We start from the raw sequence: 19,060 nt of genomic DNA, 5'->3' as shown, positions 1-19,060 counted from the left end.
GCCAGACAATCCAAACCCAGTCCCCACATCTGAGGATCATTACGGGATGCACCTTTTGGATACGGGCAAGGGTTTGAAGTCTCTACCAAACTAACTGAAGTGATACTTAGCAGGAGGATGTACTTTTATTAAGGCATTATTAATTCACGATGACGCGTTTATTTGTCAGAGTTGAATATTTCTGTGATGAAGTGCAATGCTTTCCTATTGTCTTTCAATCTTTGTATCATCAAAATCACAATGCCAGTTAATATACTACACTCAGAATATTTTAAATAACTTTATTCTTAAATTTAACAAGCTCTTATTAGAAATGCTTTGGTATCAATAGAATAAAAAATGCTGGTTTTCCCCCAGTGAATCATGTCAAGTAACTGGAAAAGTTACATGTTTGTTTTCCCCAGCTTTTTGGGATTTTTTTCACAAATAATGACTACTATTTATTCACATGGCTTAATATGGTACATTGTAATGATAATATTTTGGACTTTAGAAAAAATAAAATATCCAGAAGAGAAATTTGCAAATGCTTCTTAGTTTCTTCTCCAAATGATGTTTATACAGGTGGTACAACTCTTAGATCACCTTTTTTCCTAGCTTTGCCATTCTCATCCTTAAAGCTGCAAATTAAAGGAAAAAAAAAAAAGAGAGTTACAAAAATTCCTCAATTTTTTACCCTAAATGGCCATTCATAGAATGCAGGAAAGTTTAGAACATACCTCAGATGGTTTTATCCAACAATGTGAGCATTGATTTAGTAGCACAAAAAGATAGTAGAAATAATAAGCTATGGTTAACTTAGGGCAGAAGCAGGTTCAGAACTAGAAGGAACCTATTTCTATAAAGATTAGAAAAATTAGTAGAGTAAACACAGTACAAGTGGAACAAATACAGGATTAGTGCACAGTTTCCCTATTAGCCATACATACAGATTCCTATAGGTTGACGACTGTATTTTATGTACATTTCTGAGCTATGTATTGCCAAAATAAAATGGTGTTTACACTTAAACTCTATTTCATGATTGTGTTTGCTTTCAGCTCATTCAAATTCCTTTCCCAAAGGAGCTCCGGCCTTTGGATATATAATAACAGGAACAAATTTCTTTATGAATGAAACAATGTGAACCAGTTATTAAAAGTTGGAGTGATTATAAAATGTCTTTGTCAAGATATAAGGATGCTTTAAAATGGCAGATATATCTTTTTGGATAATATTCTTCTGCTAATAATATATTGAATGTAGAAAGCATTTAAAAAAATGTAGATATAGAATGTATAACACTTTTCTGGTATTCTGCATGAGTATTCTGATATTCTATTCTTATTATTTAGGATTTCAGTGTATAGCTGCCTTAGTCATGTTCCAAAAGTTGAGAGATGCTTTCAAGGCACAGATCTAAAGATTATGTTAATGATCTAATATTACATTCACGGGTAATATGGCCCCAGAACAGGCTATGTAACTGATTGGACAATTTTGTCTAATGAAAAATAAAATGGAAGACATGTTTTCTCATTTCTATGCCATATATTGGTTACTTTTTGACTATGGAAATGACCCCATGCCTAAGAAAACTTTTTGCACAAATATGAGAAGGGATGGGATCTAATTCTTAACAAGACCATGATTATTTTGTCACTCCACTTATATGAAATATTTTCATTTCAATGAAGCTAAAGAGCATTATTTCCCTTGAAACTTTAAGAGGGATGATCATGTCTAGTGGCAGGGCCAAGAGTATTCCCTAGAATTTAGGATGAGCTGAGAGAATGTGCTCTGTAGCAAGCAGGTCTCGATTGCTGGGAGAGGCTGTAGTTACATAGCAGAAGGTGAACAGAAGGCAGAAAGCAAGGCTTTATGAAGTTTCTGCTGTTGGATTTTATGGACCTCTGCCTTGCCCCTACCAACAAAAGAGAGTAGGAGTGAGGGGCTTTTTAAGAGTCTCTGTTAAGTCACGGGCAACTTGCTTTTTCTTACAGTCACTCCAATTCCATAAATTGGGCACATCCTGTGTGCTGTGGACATTCAGAGAAGTTTGCTAGAGTCTGCTTTCCTTTCTCTCCTTTTTTCAAGCCTATGTCAAGTAGATAGTGTGAGTTCCGGTAAATGCATGGGGCCGGAGCATGTTGGCAATAGAAGACCTGGTTTAGCAGCTAAAAACCCTGGGCCATCAGCTCTCTTTTTTACTTCTATTTTCTGCTCCTCTCTGATCCCTGCTTCTTCTTCCCATAGCATTTTAGATGCATGGGTTCAGCTGGCTGAACGTGGTAGAAGTCTCCTTACTCTCAGTGTCCCTTGGACTCTAATGGCTGTTGCAGGTTGGCAATCAGCAGCAGTAGCATGTGAACTCCCAGAGCTGACGTCCCCACCACTTCATCCTGGAATGCCACTGACATCTCTAAGAGGACAGAATAGAGCTGGAAGTACAAGAATAGGTTGGTGAGGACTACCAAAGAAAGCCAGCTACTACCCGCTGACTGGTAGGGGTAGCAGTGAGCTCCCATGCAGAGCTGGCTGGGGCCATGCAATGGTGGAAGTGTCTGGCATTGAGCTTTATCCTACGAACATGTTATATTTACATTAAGCAGATGGACATAATGTTGCCTGAATTTTTCTGTCATGTCTTACTCTGTTCAAAATTTTGCCTAACAAAATCTTGTCTTTAGAATCTCCAGCTTCCACCTTTTCCCATTTCTTTCTTCTTCATGCAGTTTTCCAAACTAAAATTGCTCTTAGATAAGGCATTGATAACCATATTTATACCAAGGGAAAAGAGACGAACAATTCTTAACTATTATGCCTACTGGAGCTATTTATATTAAATAGGGGATGTATACCATAAACAAAGGAATTGACCTAAATGGTGAGTTTTCAAGTATCATGAGCATTTTTTGGGGAGTAATGGGGAGAAGCTCAACCCACTTGGTGTTTGTGAAATTGGAGTACATAGGTGGTTATTTTTCTTTGTATATGGATGGCACCTGAAGGCATATGACACTGTGACTGACTTATTTTTAAAACCTACCTAAAAAATACACATCAGCTCTGTAGTCTGTACACCGAATTGGAAAACAGCAATGTAAAACAATATCATGGTGGAAGGCGAGGAATTTGGAGCATTCCGTTTATAAGATACTTTGATTGATAATACAGAACTCTGTATTGTTACTTTGTCTGGAATAGGTTTTCCTGTTTTCATTATTTTAGTTCAGGGGCATGATTAGTGTTGTCTGGAAATGTTAGTCACTTCCTGTCATTTTCCATGGGGTAAATGTGTTGACAAGGTTAGAGGAGAAGAAATAAGGATGTTCAGGAGGAGCTGGCTAATATCCAAGTTCAGGAAAGGGAGGTTTTATAGTGGATAATGTCACTGCTATTGACCATAAACAGCGTGTTCCTCTTTTCGAAGTCTTCCGTGTTTTTTGTTTTTAAAATGAGTTTAAGATGGCAAAGTTTGATCAGTGAACGAAGCTCTTTCTTAAGATGGAAAGAAACTTAGTATCTTCAGCTTTCCATTGTGGGACATATCAGTCAACTCTGATTGAGGAAGTTATATGCGTGTATACTTTCCAAAAGCTTAGAAATTCTTCAGGTAATGAGATTTATCATTGGGATACCTACTGTAACTACTTAAAAGAATGGGAGAAGGTTCATTTTACTCTATTATTAGCTACCTAATATTGGACTGATGAGTTGTAGAGGAAGAAATATTATTGAATTGTGCAGGTACTACGGCACTTCCGTAGAATTATCAAGTTCGACTTGTGAAATTAGCCGTACTTAATATTTATTGCTTTTTAATGAGAATCCTTCCATTAGAGACATTTAAAATTACTATCCCTAGCAAACATACAGAAAGGTTATGTCAGGATAATTTGATTTACATCTTTAGCCAAGGTAAGTACAGCTATTATAACTGATTTTGTCAGGTTCTTATTTATTCTTTATAAATGATAACTCGAATATAATATTTAAGTGATAACAAGGAATCTAAAATTGAGAAGCTATCACTTTTGTAGAAAAAAAGTGTTAAAGTTATTTTCCACTCAATGCTAAAATAGCTGGTTTGCTATAAAGCTATACAAATTTTATGAAGAATGAGAAATGCTAATATATAGAAAATGGAAAAGATAAATATGCTAAGTTGGGGAAGACTATGCAAAGTTAAAGGTTATAGAAAACATAAAATAAACTAACATTCTATTTTAAAATGTAGAAAAATTAGGAAAATAAAATTAATGAAACTATAGACATATGGAGAAACAAGATACAGCAAGGTAATAAAATACTCTGAAAATAACATTTGTTTCCTGTACTTTCTTGCAAAATTAAGGCAATTTGTTAACTTATATAAGAAGTTTAAATCACAGTGAGGCACAAATAAAGTAGTGAAAAGATTCTAGTGGGAAAAGATATGTTATTGATGATCCAACATATTAGTGACCCAAATACACTGACAAGCAGCACCATACCATGATAGAAGATGAAATTCAAGTTATTAAAGTTCATCAATACAATATCAAATAAGGCAATGATTTACTTTTACTTTCTTTATCTTTTGAAGTGATTTAATCACTTTACTATAGTGATAATAATCCCTATCAGCATTAATAAAAAAATCTCAGTGTGTATTAGTTTATGAGGTGGTCAGAGAAGCCGAAAGCAAGACTGTGTTAGCACAAGAGAAGCTGGTCACATGACTGAACAGCAGTGGCATGCCTTGTCATTTTTATTACCTGTTAAGGATGGATCCTCGGTCCCATCTCCAGTTGTCTGAACATCAAATGGGGAATGGTGGACAGGGCTGCCTAAGCTTTCTTCTTGCTCCTTCAGAGATATGGAATTTTTGTGGGGAGATTTATGATTTGTGTTTTCATGAGGACTAGCTTCTGATCTTTTTCTAGGAAGTGGTGTTGGTTTGGCTGGCTGGTACACCTGACTATGGGGAGCTATGGGGTGGTAGGATGGTTTCTCAGCTTCTCCTTCATCCTCCTCCTCCTCATCATCAATCACAACCAGCTCAGCATGGATGATCCCATCATATCCTGTCAGAAGCTTCTTGTCTTCTTCACTGTCTTCTGCCTGCTGATATCCCATGAAAATCATTGTCACCGGTTCTGTATCATTTATGTCAGGAGGCAGGGAATGAACGATATTATATCTCACATCTTCCTCGTCCTCCTGACAAGTGGGTGAAGAATTCTGGTGTTCAGATTTCCCAAATATTGTCTCTCTGGGGTTCAGCCTTGGCTTTGGGGAGGGTGCATCTTTGTCCCGCGTGACATTCGATTCTTCCCAAGGAGTCATCAGCCTCTTTTGTGGGGTGTGAAGCGTCTCTTCTGCTTGTTGAATCACTGATCGGGGATGAGGCACTGGCCGAATGGGACTGATGTGATTGAAGTTGTTTTCCCTTTCCTCTGAAAGACCATTGTCCATATTGTGTATGGATTCATTTACATCCATATCCAGTCCATTAGTTTTAATCTTTATCCTTTCTTGAAAGTTTGGTCCAGGGGTCACCGTTTCTCTCTGTGGGGTTGTAGGCCTGTAAAAGGGATTGGCATATACAGGCTCATGATACTCTGTTGGGGATTTAGAGTTTCTCTCTGAAGCTTGTCTTAGAAGTTCCTCGACTTCAACTGGTGCCAGGCCATCGGTGCCATTGTATGCTGCACTGTGATTAGAACTTACCGCATATACTGACTTTTGCCCATCGTCATAAACTTTTATTCCTGTACCTTTAAAGTCTTCTGATGGCAGAGGTATTGAAGACAGAACTGTACTTTCTCCAGTTTTCAAGTCTTTTTCAACTTTAATTTCCATGGCATATAAAGCTGTTAAGAAACGAATTTGATCTTTGATTTAGTTAACTTTCCTTTTATAAACTAACCTGCTTTCACAATGTTTATTTTCATATGAAGTATACCCTTCATGTTCTTTTATGTGAGATGTTGTCTGTTTGTTAAGTTTCCGATTTTACTCATTAATGATATAATGACCAACTGGAATAACATGGGTTTTTATGTAATGGTGTATGGAATTATTACTGAAAAACAGAAAGGGTTGAAGAAGAGATGTTGATTAGAGGAGATAAGCTGATGGTTCCAAATAGGAAAGAATTTCATTGGGGAACTGAAAGATATCCTCTTTCCTATTAATACATTCAGCAAGATGGATGTACCTTCTTTTGCATTTCTCAATGGGCAGAATCAATCTCTTCTTTAGTCAAGAAGAATATGTTGCACTGTGCATCACAGTGGGCAAAGTGCCCAGTACAGTATATTTTATTAAGTTACATCCTTGTTGTACAGGCCAGCAGCCCGGTGAAATTATAGAGGTGTGTTCTACAGTTTTCACAATGAAGAGGCTGTTTAAATGTAGAACTGGCATGGAAACGGGAGGGAGAAGGCTAGAATCACACACTTCTCTTTCTGCCTTATGTTTCTTTTCATTTTCACTCCCATTTTCAAGTAGAGGAAGGACTGAAAAATAGAGCAATATCATCTACACTGAGACAAATGGACTGGAGAGAACTGGGGAAGATGAGATTTGCTTCATGACCCAGGTAAAATCCCTATGGCTGGAATTTCAATAGGAAAGGTAAAGCGAACAGAATTCTGTGCAAAATTACAGCTTGCTTTTGTTGTGTCCTCCCACGTTTCTTTCTGAACCCTTTTTGTATTTCTTACCTCCTCTATAGCCTCATGGTTCTTGGCCTTCCTTGACTATCCAAGAAAAACTGCAACACCTCTCATCTGCACTCTCCCTGTCCAGCTTCTCTGCTTTACTCTCTGTATTGCACTCCCTACCATGATATATTTAGTGAACACCTACTATGTGCCTAACTGAACCTGGCACATAGTAGCTATTCTCTAAATATTTGTTGAATGAATAAATGACTGCTATCTACAAATAAAGAGTAGTTTTTCCTTCCACTCTAAAATTCAAAGGTTTCCTCTCTGCTCTAATGCAAACCTTCATTTTTCCAGAAGCTTTGAAGCATCAATTTTATGTAAGTCAACCTCCCATGGAGGAAAATAATGCCTAAACTTCCCGCAGGAATATTTTCATTTTCAAAAAAGATCTTCGTAACCCCCAAAGCATGTCTATTGGATGGAATATATCAGGAGAAATACTTTTTTGACCAGGGAAGCTTTGCTTTTAAGAGCTTCTTGTCTCCTTCGGGTCTCTATCTTCCTTATCCCTGTCTGGTTTGTTAGGGAATAAAATGTATGGAATAAATGCTATTAATATACCCCCATTATCCTCACCTATGCAGTGACTAACCTACCTCACAGAACTTTGTAAAATGAACCATTGCTTAACCTGGAAGAATAATCTGTCCTAGCAAGTTGTGACTATTTGACACTGTAAAATCTGAAATTAAGAACATGCCCTTCAACAAGGTTTTTCATATACCTTTCCTATTTTGTTCATCATCTTCTTTTTCTTCATTTATTTCTTTCCTTAACCTAGAAGGTATGTAGGACTTTGGAAGGTCAGGGATATTAGCGTAGATGTCCTCAATTGACTCTGTAAAATTAATGAATTCAAAATACATTTAGAATATATTTACAATGGGAACCATTTCAAATTACCAAAAAACCTTAGTTTAACATAAAATAAGTTATTCAAAAACATACCTTCTGCTCTTTCTTCCCTTTCCACTTTCACAGACTGTAAGAAAAAAGAATTCTCCATGATTAATACAGTTTAAAACATAGAATCTAAATGTGGATATGCTTTGAAAAATTATATAGTATTTGTGGATTCATTTTGAGAGAGAATTACAGTTTTAAAATTGGTTAATGCTCACTCTTATAATGTCTTCTGTTGTCCGCTCAATTGACTTTAGTTTCTTTAAAATGGCCTCTTCCTTTGTTGAGATTTGCAGTTCAGCTTTTTCAAGATCTTGGATCTCTTTCTCAAGCCTGACAACAAAAAGGTATACTTTTTTATTGCTTAACAGAGTACAAATGCAGAGTTCTCAAATATATCTTCCCCATATATAAACTTTCCTTGGAATATGTGTGTAAGTAGCCAGACACCTTCTAAGAACATAATGTCACACTTAGCATCACACCAAGCATGATACTTTATAGAAGGTACCTAATGCCTGATTTTGAACAATTTTCAAGTTTTCTTTTTTTGACAAAGAAACATATTAGGTAAAGCATTTGACTTTTGCTCCATTTTCTTCATTGCAATTACTAATGTTACTTCCAAATAAAAGTGATTTTTAAAATACAGAGACATAAGTTTAAAGTTGTACTGAAAGGAATGGTACATTTGTAGTTATTATGTAGTTCACCAGTTTTTCATATCCAAGTCATCATATACATTATTTGAAGAAAACGTTGTAATTATTAAACTGATTTAATAATCATAGCCATTTAATACTTAAAATTCTTGCATATTCTAACATTGAAAATGACACTTTGATTTAATTTCAATTTCCTAAGAGTTGGGCCATATTATAGTGAGTAGGGTGAAGAGATGCAAAAATGGACCAAATCTAGTATAGTAGCTTCAACTGCAGCTGTTTACAGAGATTACTTTTTCTTGGGGGGCGGCGGGGGGAAGGGCACACATCACAAGGAACTTACAGCGACAAAGAGACAGACATTTGAAACTGGACTCTTGCAAGCATTCTGAGCTGGTATCTTGGCCAGCATACAGCTGCGTGTCAGATTCAAATAAACTCCAGGGGGCAGCATCGTGACCTCTACTCTATAAAAACATACACTGGCAATCACGCAGAAGGCTGGCCCTTGGCAGCCACGTAACACACATAGTTTCTCAGCCAAATACACTAAGGCTCTAAAGTCAGCTGCCTCGGAGGATGGCTGATTAGATTCAGCAGCTGGTCCAGGAGGTGACAGCTGTGGATATTCGTGTCAGCTAAGAGAACTGTCAGTTTTCTTGGCTTCCTTTTTGAAGATGGTCATGGGCCTGGCAGCTCAAAAATGCTGTGCTATTGACACACCAATAAAAGCCCAAGATGTGGTCAGCTTGACAGCTCTCTTGCTCATTGCTTCAGTTTCAAAGTTCTTACTTTGCTGCTGCCTCTGGCCATTGGTAGATTGGCGTTTATAACTGAGAAGGTTTTCTTGCACACCACAGACCTGTAAGTGAAATGGAGTAGCCCCTGATTTCTTAGAAGTGTCTGAACTGTGACTGCCATTTTATTAAAATTCCTCCACATTCATGGCAGCACTTTTACCCTTCAGCAGAGCTGTGGGGATATATGTTGGTCCATATATAAACGGGAAAGCTCTGCACTAAAAGTGATAAATCTGGATTCAATTCTGTCTCTGCTACTTACTTCTTGTGAAAGCCAGCTCCCTTAACCTCTCTGAAACTCAGTTTTGTAATGTGTGTAATGAGCATAATTACAGATTACGCTCATTACCCTATACAGATATTTGGTGACACTAAGAGATGACGTATATGAAAGCACACTGACTATGGTTGATATCAGATGTAAATTTGTTATGATATAATTTTTAAAAGTTTTCTGCAACATACTGTATGTCTTTCTTCTTTCATCCCCTGTCCCACTGGGTAGTTACCTAATTTGCCTGTTAGAGACAGTCTACAAAGATAGAAAACAAGAAGGTTCAAATCATTGCTGCAAGCAGTGCTTGGACATCAGGACCTAGCTGTGGAATCAGGTGGACCTGGGTTTGAATCCTGGTTCATCTGCCAGCTTCCTATGTGACCATAGACAAGTGGCCTTACCTCACCAAGACTCAGTGTTGGGCTGAGAGAAGTGGCTCACGCCTATAATCCAGCACTTTGGGAAGCTGAGGCAGGAAGATTGCTTGAGCCCAGGAGTTAGAGATGAGCCTGGGCAACACAGTGAGACCTCAGTCTCTACAAATATTAAAAAAAATCAGCTGGTCATGCACCTATGGTCCCAGCTACATGGGAGGCTGAGGTGAGAGGATTGTTTGAGCCCAAGTGGTCGAGCTTGTAGTGAGCCATGATCACACCACTGCACTCGAGCCTGGGCAATAGAGTGAGACCCAGTCTCAAAAAACAAGCAAGCAAACAAACAAAAAAACACAAAAACTCATTGTCTTTATTCATTCATTCTTTTAAAAATATTTACTTAACATCTACTTTGAACCAGGCACTCTTCTATGTGCTGGGGATCTTATGGTGACCAAAACAGAGTTCCTGAGCTCAAGGAGTTTACATTCTAGTGGGAGACAATACGGGAGCTGGCAACCTTTTTCTCTAAGGGGCCAGATGCTAAATATTTTAGGTTTTGCAGTCCACATATGCTTTCTGTTGCTTATTCATCTTTTCCCCCCCTTTTTATTTTACAGCCTTTTAATAATGTAAAAACCATTTTTAGCTTGTGTCTGTACAAAATCAGGCCAGGGTTAGATTTGGTCCTGGGCCATAGTTTGTCAATGCCTACATTAATAAATGTGTAATACAAATATGTATATATTTCAGATGTATATGTGTGTGTATATATATATACACACACACACACATTTATTTATGAAGAAAAAAAATATTTTTGATGAGAAAAGCAGGATAGGGGCTGTAAACAGCAGGATAAATAATACAGAGAAAGCCTGGGGAGGGGGCACTATTTCACACAGTGTGGTGAGAGAAGTTCTCTCTGATAAAGTGTCATTTGAGCAGAGACATGAAGAGACGTGAGGGTTTCAAAGGGAGTGTGCTCCAGAGAGATGGAAGAGTAACTACAGAGCTTGAAGCAAGGGCTGAGAGAGTAGAAAGGTGAAATGAAGTCAGAGAGGAGGCAGATGGTCAGATAGACAGGGCCTTGTGCATGGAACGGCTTTAGGGAAGCCATTGGAATTCTGAACAGAGAGGAAACATGCTATGACTTGAAATGTAAACAGTTACACTGTGTGGAGAATAGACTGGATGGGGCAAACATGGAGGTCAGTTGTCCTAAAAATCTAGATGAAGATGGCGTAATCCAGGTTGGTTGCCAGTAGAAGGGTGAGAAGTGGTTGGATTCTGGAAATATTTGAGAGAAAGAGCTGCCAGAATTTGTTGGTGATTACATGCAGGGGATAAGAGAAAGGGAGATATCAAGGTGATTCCACTGTTTGTTACCTGAATAATTGGAAACATGCAAATACAATTGGCTGAACAGAAATCTGGGAGAGAGAAGAAAGGGGATTTGTGGGGGATGTGTTAAATTTGAGACAATCAAGCGTGATATGGAGAAGACAGTTGGATATACAAGACTGGAGCTCAGAGAAGTCTGGGTTTGAAGAGATACATTTGGGAGTTGGTATGTATTACCACAGGAGTGGATAAGTTTTCCTAGAAAGTGAGGGAGATAAGAATTCCCGGGCCTGAATCTGGGGCAACTCACCATTTAGAGATCTGGTCAATGTTAACAACTTCATAGGGTTTTCTTTTCTTTCTTTCTTTTTGGAGATGGAGTCTTGCTCTGTCACCTAGGCTGGAGTGCCATGGTGCAATCTCAGCTTACTGAAACCTCTGCCTCCTGGGTTCAAGTGAGTCTCCTGACTTAGCCTCCTGAGTAGCTGGGACTACAATAGTGTGCCACTACGCCCGGCTAATTTTTGTATTTTTAGTAGAGATGGGCTTTCACCATGTTGGCCAGGCTGGTCTCAAACTCCTGACCTCCAGTGATCCGCCTGCCTTGGCCTCCAAAGTGCTGGGATTACAGGCATGAGCCCGGCGACTTCAGCTAGTTTCTTCCTGTCTCTGCCCCGTTCTTTTCCTGGGGGATAGAGACAAAGCTCTTGGTCTGCTCGGCCAATGACACCTTAGGGAATTTTGAAATGCACTGGTGTTTGTTGTTGTTTCTCTCTGAAGAAAAAACTGTGGGTAATGTAATGCCATATGATTCTCCCAAGAATCTCTTTAGACTAATATGGTAAGAATATGAGGTTGAAAACCTGAAAACCTCATCAACATATCTGTTAATGAATATTTTTGAAGGTTTTCAAGTCACTGGGTACATCATGACATGTTTGTGAAAACTAAACATAAACAAACACCTCCCTTCCATTCTTTATCACTTACTCACAGCCAACTCTGAGTTAAAAAGGATAACTAGGAAACATCTTGGTACTAATTACTTAGAATCACAAACCTCTAACAGAAGATGCCTACTGATGTAGAACATTTCCTAGAATTTCCACTTCAATGCAAAACTTGACTTCTTATTTTTGTGTGTTGATTTGATACTTCTAATATTTATGGACAATGTAAACATCAGATGAATGTTAGTGATTCGCTGCTCTAGAAAAGCTTTCTAAAAGATCAGAATGCTAATGGAAATGATGAGAGGCTTAGAAAGCATAACTGAGAGTAAGGAACTGGACGCTCCCAGAACCTCCCCAACCCCCTCCACTTGGTCAGAAGTCAGCAGTAGCCTAGCAATGGAGAAGAGGATGTTTGACAACTTCTACACCAGATAATGCACTGAGGTTTTGAGGACTTACTGTCCTTAAGGGGCATAAATCAAAAATTGCAACTAGTAGGCAGGGCAATTTTTGTGTTATCTAGCACAGTGGTACGTAACCAGAGGCGATTTTGCTCCCTGGGGATATCTGGCAAAGTCTAGAGACATTTTTGTTTCTCATAACTTGGCGGGGGCGAGGGGTGCTGCTGACATCTAGTGGGTAGAGGCCAGGGATGGTGCTAAGTGTCCTGTCATGCACAGAACAGTTGCCTCACAACAAAGAATTATTTAGTCCAAAGTGTCAATAGTGCTGGGGTGGAGGAATCCTGGATACCTAAAGAATGCCTGATATAGTGTAAGTTCTTGATAGGTACTTTATAAGGAATTTGTTTATATCCATTTCTTTTATATTTTAATTTTTTCCCTATTATTCCTTCCCATTCCAATATACACAAATGTTTGTGTATCTTTTTTTTCCCCATTTTCAATGACCACTCAAGTTAAGAGAATATTCAGCCTTAATTTAAAGCTTAAATAATGCAAGACTTAAATTAGGGACTCTTACCTAATCCCTTTCCAAAGGTGGTGTTGGAGGAGAGAAAAAATTTGACAAGTATAAATGAAGTATTGGGAAAATATGTAGGATGGAATTTGAAATCAGATCTTTACTTACAGAGTCTGAACTCTTAACTCCTCTCCAATTAGCCACTGTAGAAAAAATATATATTCCTTAGGGTTATTTTGCTGTACTGGGGATTTTTCTGCTCAGTGGGTTAGTCCGTCTAATAAGGATTAAAGTCTGGGCTTTATCTTTTTTATATATATATATGCACACACATATATATATTTACATATACAAATATATTTATATATACATTATATATATAGCCTATTTGCTGGGGAAAAAGAGGGTTATTTTCAAGAGCTCCCTAGGTAAAAGCAAGTAGCTTTCATTTCATGAACTGTTGCAGTAATAACCTCCCTTAATCATCACGAGATAATGTCTCCAATCCAATTCCAACATGCAATTTTTTTGTCTTGGAAAAAAGGACAGCACATAAATGCTGGATGCATCAGGAAGAGGTTATTTCAGAAGGCAATATATATATATGCATATATATACACACACACATACACGTACATGTATGCATGTACATAGATACATACACATGTGTATATGTGTGTTTATCTGTGAGTGTATATACATATATATGTAAAATTAAAATTGTTTCGAATGGAGAGCATTTGGGGAAGTTACCGTGGGGTAACTCTTTAACCTTCACATGCCTATCTTTCAGTTGATGGGTTAGAATTTCCATAAGTGCTGCCATCCCCATCTTTAGAAGGTATTACCTTTCAGAATGGGAATTGAGCTCCTTGAAATGCTGATTCAGTTTGGTGAGGAACAGGCAGCAGAGAAAGAAATATCCTCCTTGGTGCCTCCCAGGCTGTTAGGTGGGGCTTGATGGATGAGTCAGTGCCTCTCACCATTTCTGAGAGTTGGTGGGCAGGCATCATGTGCCAATTTAGATAAGCAGAGTACATGAAAAAGGATTTGTAATGCTATCCATTATTGGAATCTTTCTTCTCCTTGCCTATTTGCTGGGGAAAAAGAGGGTTATTTTCAAGAGCTCCCTAGGTAAAAGCAGGTAGCTTTCATTTCATGAACTGTTGCAGTAATAACCTCCCTTAATCATCACGAGATAATGTCTCCAATCCAATTCCAACATGCAATTTTTTTGTCTTGGAAAAAAGGACAGCACATAAATGCTGGATGCATCAGGAAGAGGTTATTTCAGAAGGCAATTTTTCTGCTGCTAAGGGTCCATTTATCTCTCTCAGCTTTTGGTGGAGTTAAAAAGGACTCACAACCTGATAGAGTTTGCCATTAGGGGCCAAACAGACTGGAACTCATGAGGGGAAAAACCACACAAACCAAAATTCAAAAGTCGTCATCCTACCTTTCAGCACTTCATGTGTTAGCATTTATAACATTTAACACATATTGCATATTTACATTGCACCAGGCACTGGCCTATTTCGTTCTTATAGCAACCCCCATGAGCACTGCTGTTAGTTCCAATTGACAAATGAGCAAGCTGGGCACCTAGAAAGGCAACCGACCCAGAGGCTCACAGGCAGCCTGAGGCAGGATGGAATTTGAAATCAGATCTTTACTTACAGAGTCTGAACTCTTAACTCCTCTCCAATTAGCCACTGTAGAAAGAAAACCTAAAAAAATGGATTCTTAGGAACTTAGACACAGCATTCATTTTGCTCTGCAGTATAAAGGGATTTTTTTTTACTTTCTATGATAATAAAGGAAGTGAAGATTGAAATGATAGCTGGGGCACACCAGTGTGTAAAAGTGTTGACCCATTACATATAAAGGGAATATTTCTGTCCTAATCTTCCTTAGGGTTATTTTGCTGTACTGGGGATTTTTCTGCTCAGTGGGTTAGTCCGTCTAACAAGGATTAAAGTCTGGGCTTTATCTTTTTTTTTTTTTGGCTGCTTGACTTTGGTTCTGGTATGAGTTCTCAGAACAGTCTCCTTCAAAGAATCTGGGGTTTCCTAAGTTAATGCCACTTTACAGCATGAGTTTCTTTGCTTCCACACAAGACTGTGTTGTTCAAAGTAATTGAAGCAGTAGGTCTTAAATATAAAGCTGGCTAATGCAATTTGATTATGTTACTGCAGTTTCAAGGTAACCACCAATGCTAGGTATGAAATTAAGTTTATGGCTGGCTCTTATCTATACTTTGAAGGGACTGATGAGTTACTTGCATTTCAGTAGCCCAAACTCTCTTATTAAAAGCCAGGACTACACCTAAAGAGAGGGTCCAATGGCTATTTCTCTGGGATAGCCTGAGTCAGCAGGTGTTATGCCACTACTGATGTGCCTCTGAGGCCAGCTGATGGAAGTGCTAGGACCAAACCCCCACCTCCAACATTCCCCAAGCTAGACCAAGAGGGATTTTTTTTTTTTTTTTTTTTTTAAAGAGACGAGGTATGCCTGTGTTGCCCGGGCTTGTCTTTAACTCCTGGGCTCAAGAGATCCTCCCACCTTGCCTTGGCCTCCCCAAAAGCTGGTATTACAGGTGTGAGCCACCATGCCCAGCTGGATCCAGTTTCTTTTGGGACTCACAGGTTCTCAGAATGTCTTTGCCTCTGATAAGTATTGAATTCTGCCTAGAGTGGTGAGCAATTCTAGCTTGATTCTCCCCTTGGACTAGAGATTCTCTTCCCTTTCTTCCCCACTAAATCTTGGGAGAACAGGAAACAGTTGGTGGTTTACCTATATTTTTGTGAGTTTTTGTGTGAAGGCCCACTTTCTCAGGGGAAGAAAAGACTGTTTACAGCTCTACCCATGGAAACAGAAAATGAACCCATCTCAAAGCTAATACAGTTGGCTTAACCCTTTAACCCCTCCAAGCTTGTTCTCTCATTTAGGGGATAATAATAGTATTCACTAAAGGTTGTCTTAAGGAGATAGTTGAGGTAATTGTTCATAAACCCCTACAACAGGGCTTGATGCAGAGGAGTTCCTTAATAAAGATGAGTCACTGGCCTGGGCATGGTGGCTCATGCCTGTAATCCCAGCACTTTGGGAGGCTGAGGCGAGTGGATTACTTGAGATGAGGAGTTTGAGACCAACCCAGCCAACATGGTGAAACCTTGTCTCTATGAAAAATAAAAAAATTAGCTGGGCATAGTGACATGCACCTATAATCCCAGCTACTCAAGAGGCTGAGTCAGGAGAATCGCTTGAACCTGGGAGGTGGAGGTTGCAGTGAGTTCATGCCACGGCACTCCAGTCTGGGTGACAGAGTGAGACTGTCTCAAAAGAAAAAAAAAAAGACCCTTTTCTCTTTCTTAGTTTGCTTGGGAGAGGAGGACCATCTGTGACAACTCCATTGGAAGACAAAAATCTAGTAGGTCCATTTGGGTGTTTGATCTGCAACTTTAGCAAGCATGGTGCTAATATAGCTTCAGGGACATACTTGTCCTTGCAAATGCTGATCTAAACAGAAAATCTCAACAGTGATCCAGCATGACTGGAAGAGTTGTAGTAATATGTACGAGGATGATGTCTATTTAGTAAATGTGGGCAGAAAGAACATTCTAGTCTTTTTTGACAACCTGTTATTTCCTCTCTCCACACCCCACCCCCGATCCATCCTCCTTTTGTTCTTTTTAGTGATAGAACTCCCTGAGTTTTATATGACTTCCTGGCTACCTTGCTATGGACTACATTTCCCAGTGTCCTTGGCATTCAGATGGTACCATGTGAGTAAATTCTGGCCAACAGGGTATTAGCAGAATTGACATCTGCAACTGTCAGGTCATGCCGTTAAAATAGAGCTGCTTGTCCTCCATTTATCTTCCCTTCCTGAAGTGGAATGCAGATGAAGTAGTGAGCTGGCTTTGACCATATAGCCAAGGGCATCCCTTAGGAGGTAGCAAAACAACAAGACAGAAAGAAATAGGGCCTCTAGATAACCTCATGTAACACTGATGCTCTCCTCTGCGTGTATGTTTACCAGTTAGGGTTTGATGTATGTGAGAGAAATGAACCTTTCTATCTCATTTAAGCCACTGCTCTTGAGGACTCTTTTAAAGTGACACAACCCATATGCTGACTATTGTGTAACCTTATGGGGAATGAATTGTAGTGTGACACATTTTATGTGATTTTTCATAATTTTTTAAATTGATTTGCAGAATTACTCATTATCATGCAGTTTAGGTAGTTAACTAGCAAAAACAGAAAAATTAATCAGTCTTTGCTCCCAGTGGTTAAAGGATTTATATGTTTCTAAAAAATGTATCAAATCTGGCATGATTTGTGTTGACAGCTGGCTAATATTGAATGGTTAAGGTTTGCAGGGAAAAATGAAAGTTCTTTTTATTTTTTAAAACCATAGCTCATCTAAAATAATCTCTCTGGAAATTCAGTGACTATTATTGAGTACGTACAGTTGACTTTAGTCAAGTTATCTTGACTGCAGTGTGTAAGTCATACGTAATAGGCAGATACACTACTACTAATGGGTCAGAGGTTAAAGATATTTCATCTTTACAGATAATTTGGCTAGTGGTAATGCCAAGCTACATTTTCTTAATAAAGTTGAGAGTAGTGTAATCTATTAGAAATGGAGCTTTTTTAAAAAATTTTTTTAAAGTTGAGGTTTAATAAATTTCATCAAACATATAGCAAACCTTTATTAAGGACCTATTACATATCAGGCATATTTTCTTCACTAAGCTGAAATAAAATCATTATCTTAAGTGAAATAACTCAGAAACAGACAAATACCACGTGTTCTAATGTATAAGTGGGTGCGAAGTAATGTGTGTATATGGACATATAGAGTGAAAAAATAGTCACTGGAGACTCAGAAGGGTGAGAGGGTAGGAGGGGTATTACGGATGAGAAATTACCTAATGGATACAATGAACATTATTGGCTGATGATCGCACTAAAAGCCCAGACTTCACCACTATTCAATGTATCCATGTAACAAAACTGCACTTGCACCCCCTATAGCTACAAAAATTTTTAAAAAGTGCGTATCAAAAAAGATGAATAATTCAATGCACAGACAGTAGGTAAGAACAAAAACTATCCAGTATGGCTGGTGTTCTTAAAAAAAAAAAAAGAAGAAGAAGAAGAAGAAGAAGAAGAAGAAGAAGAACTGCCTTAGAACCAGCCACTGTCAAAGGGCATTTTTGCTTTGCTTCTTGATGTTGATTGTTCATGTTTGATACCAAGGAACAGGACAGAATAAGGAAGATCTAACCTACTAGTGCAAACAGTCATATGCTACTGGTAAGCATGCCAGAGAATTAAAGGGCATTTGGCATACAGCAAACACTAAGTTTGCCACAAGTCAGATCTATTGCCTCTAATTCTGAGCATTTAAGAATAGAACAAACAATACAATGCAGCAGCTTTAAGACAAAAAGGAGCAGACAGGCAAGGGAATAATGACATTGAAACAAGCATCAGTTTGCTCTGATGGTTGGGAACAGAGCAGATGTTTAGAAAGCTGAATAATTAATTATATGTGAATAGCTTTTGCATGGGTGAATCTCATCTCCTAATATAACTCTGCAAATATTATTAATTATCTTATGGGCAGATGATAGTATCTTGATTTGAAACCGCCATGTAGGCATGTAACGTTACAAGTGATTTAGTAGAAAAGCAAACCCTCTTAATCAGAACAATATTTTGCAAAGTGAGGATTTCATTTGCCATGAAAAATAAGAAACAAAACTGGTTTTCAGAGAATCAGCCACTATCATGCACAAGTTATTATACAAATGTCATTTTCAAATGAATGCAAATAAACATAGTCTCAAGGTTGATGTGATATGAAGGATTGGTTAGTTATGGGCTTCTCAACGCTCTGGCGGGATAGAAACTAGGTGTGTGTGTTTTTTAATTAGGGCTTGTAGGGGACCTTGTAGTACATGCCAAACATTTAATAGGAGTGAAATAATTGTAATAATTTGACTTGTACCCAGGTGTCATGAGTTTCCCAAGTGGCCGTCAACTACTGTTGTGGCCAGGACATGGCAAGTTAACTGAAGATATACTTATCCGTGATTCTGGTAAGC

The 19,060-nt window shown here is 38.4% G+C and overlaps 1 protein-coding gene across 2 annotated transcripts in view; it reads right to left on the bottom strand.

The window, feature by feature from the left end:
• Nucleotides 1–100: 100 nt before the first annotated feature.
• PALMD (palmdelphin) overlaps nt 101–19,060 on the bottom strand; it is a 48,796-nt gene continuing 29,836 nt past the window's right edge. The window contains exons 4-8 of one of the 2 annotated variants that reach the window (XM_011992516.1): nt 7,820–7,934; nt 7,647–7,680; nt 7,423–7,536; nt 4,740–5,837; nt 101–620 (exon numbers count right to left, since the gene is read on the bottom strand). In XM_011992516.1, the coding sequence (XP_011847906.1) occupies nt 577–620; nt 4,740–5,837; nt 7,423–7,536; nt 7,647–7,680; nt 7,820–7,934 (1,405 nt within the window). In that variant the 3' untranslated portion in view covers nt 101–576. The remainder of the gene's footprint in view (nt 621–4,739; nt 5,838–7,422; nt 7,537–7,646; nt 7,681–7,819; nt 7,935–19,060) is intronic. The other variant, XM_011992517.1, reaches the window with a different exon arrangement.

Source organism: Mandrillus leucophaeus, unplaced genomic scaffold (genome assembly GCF_000951045.1).
Source record: "Mandrillus leucophaeus isolate KB7577 unplaced genomic scaffold, Mleu.le_1.0 Scaffold413, whole genome shotgun sequence".
NCBI classification, from domain to species: domain Eukaryota; kingdom Metazoa; phylum Chordata; class Mammalia; order Primates; family Cercopithecidae; genus Mandrillus; species Mandrillus leucophaeus.
The sequence above is the reverse complement of the archived record's forward strand: the minus strand, read 5'-3'. Positions and strand labels throughout refer to the sequence as shown.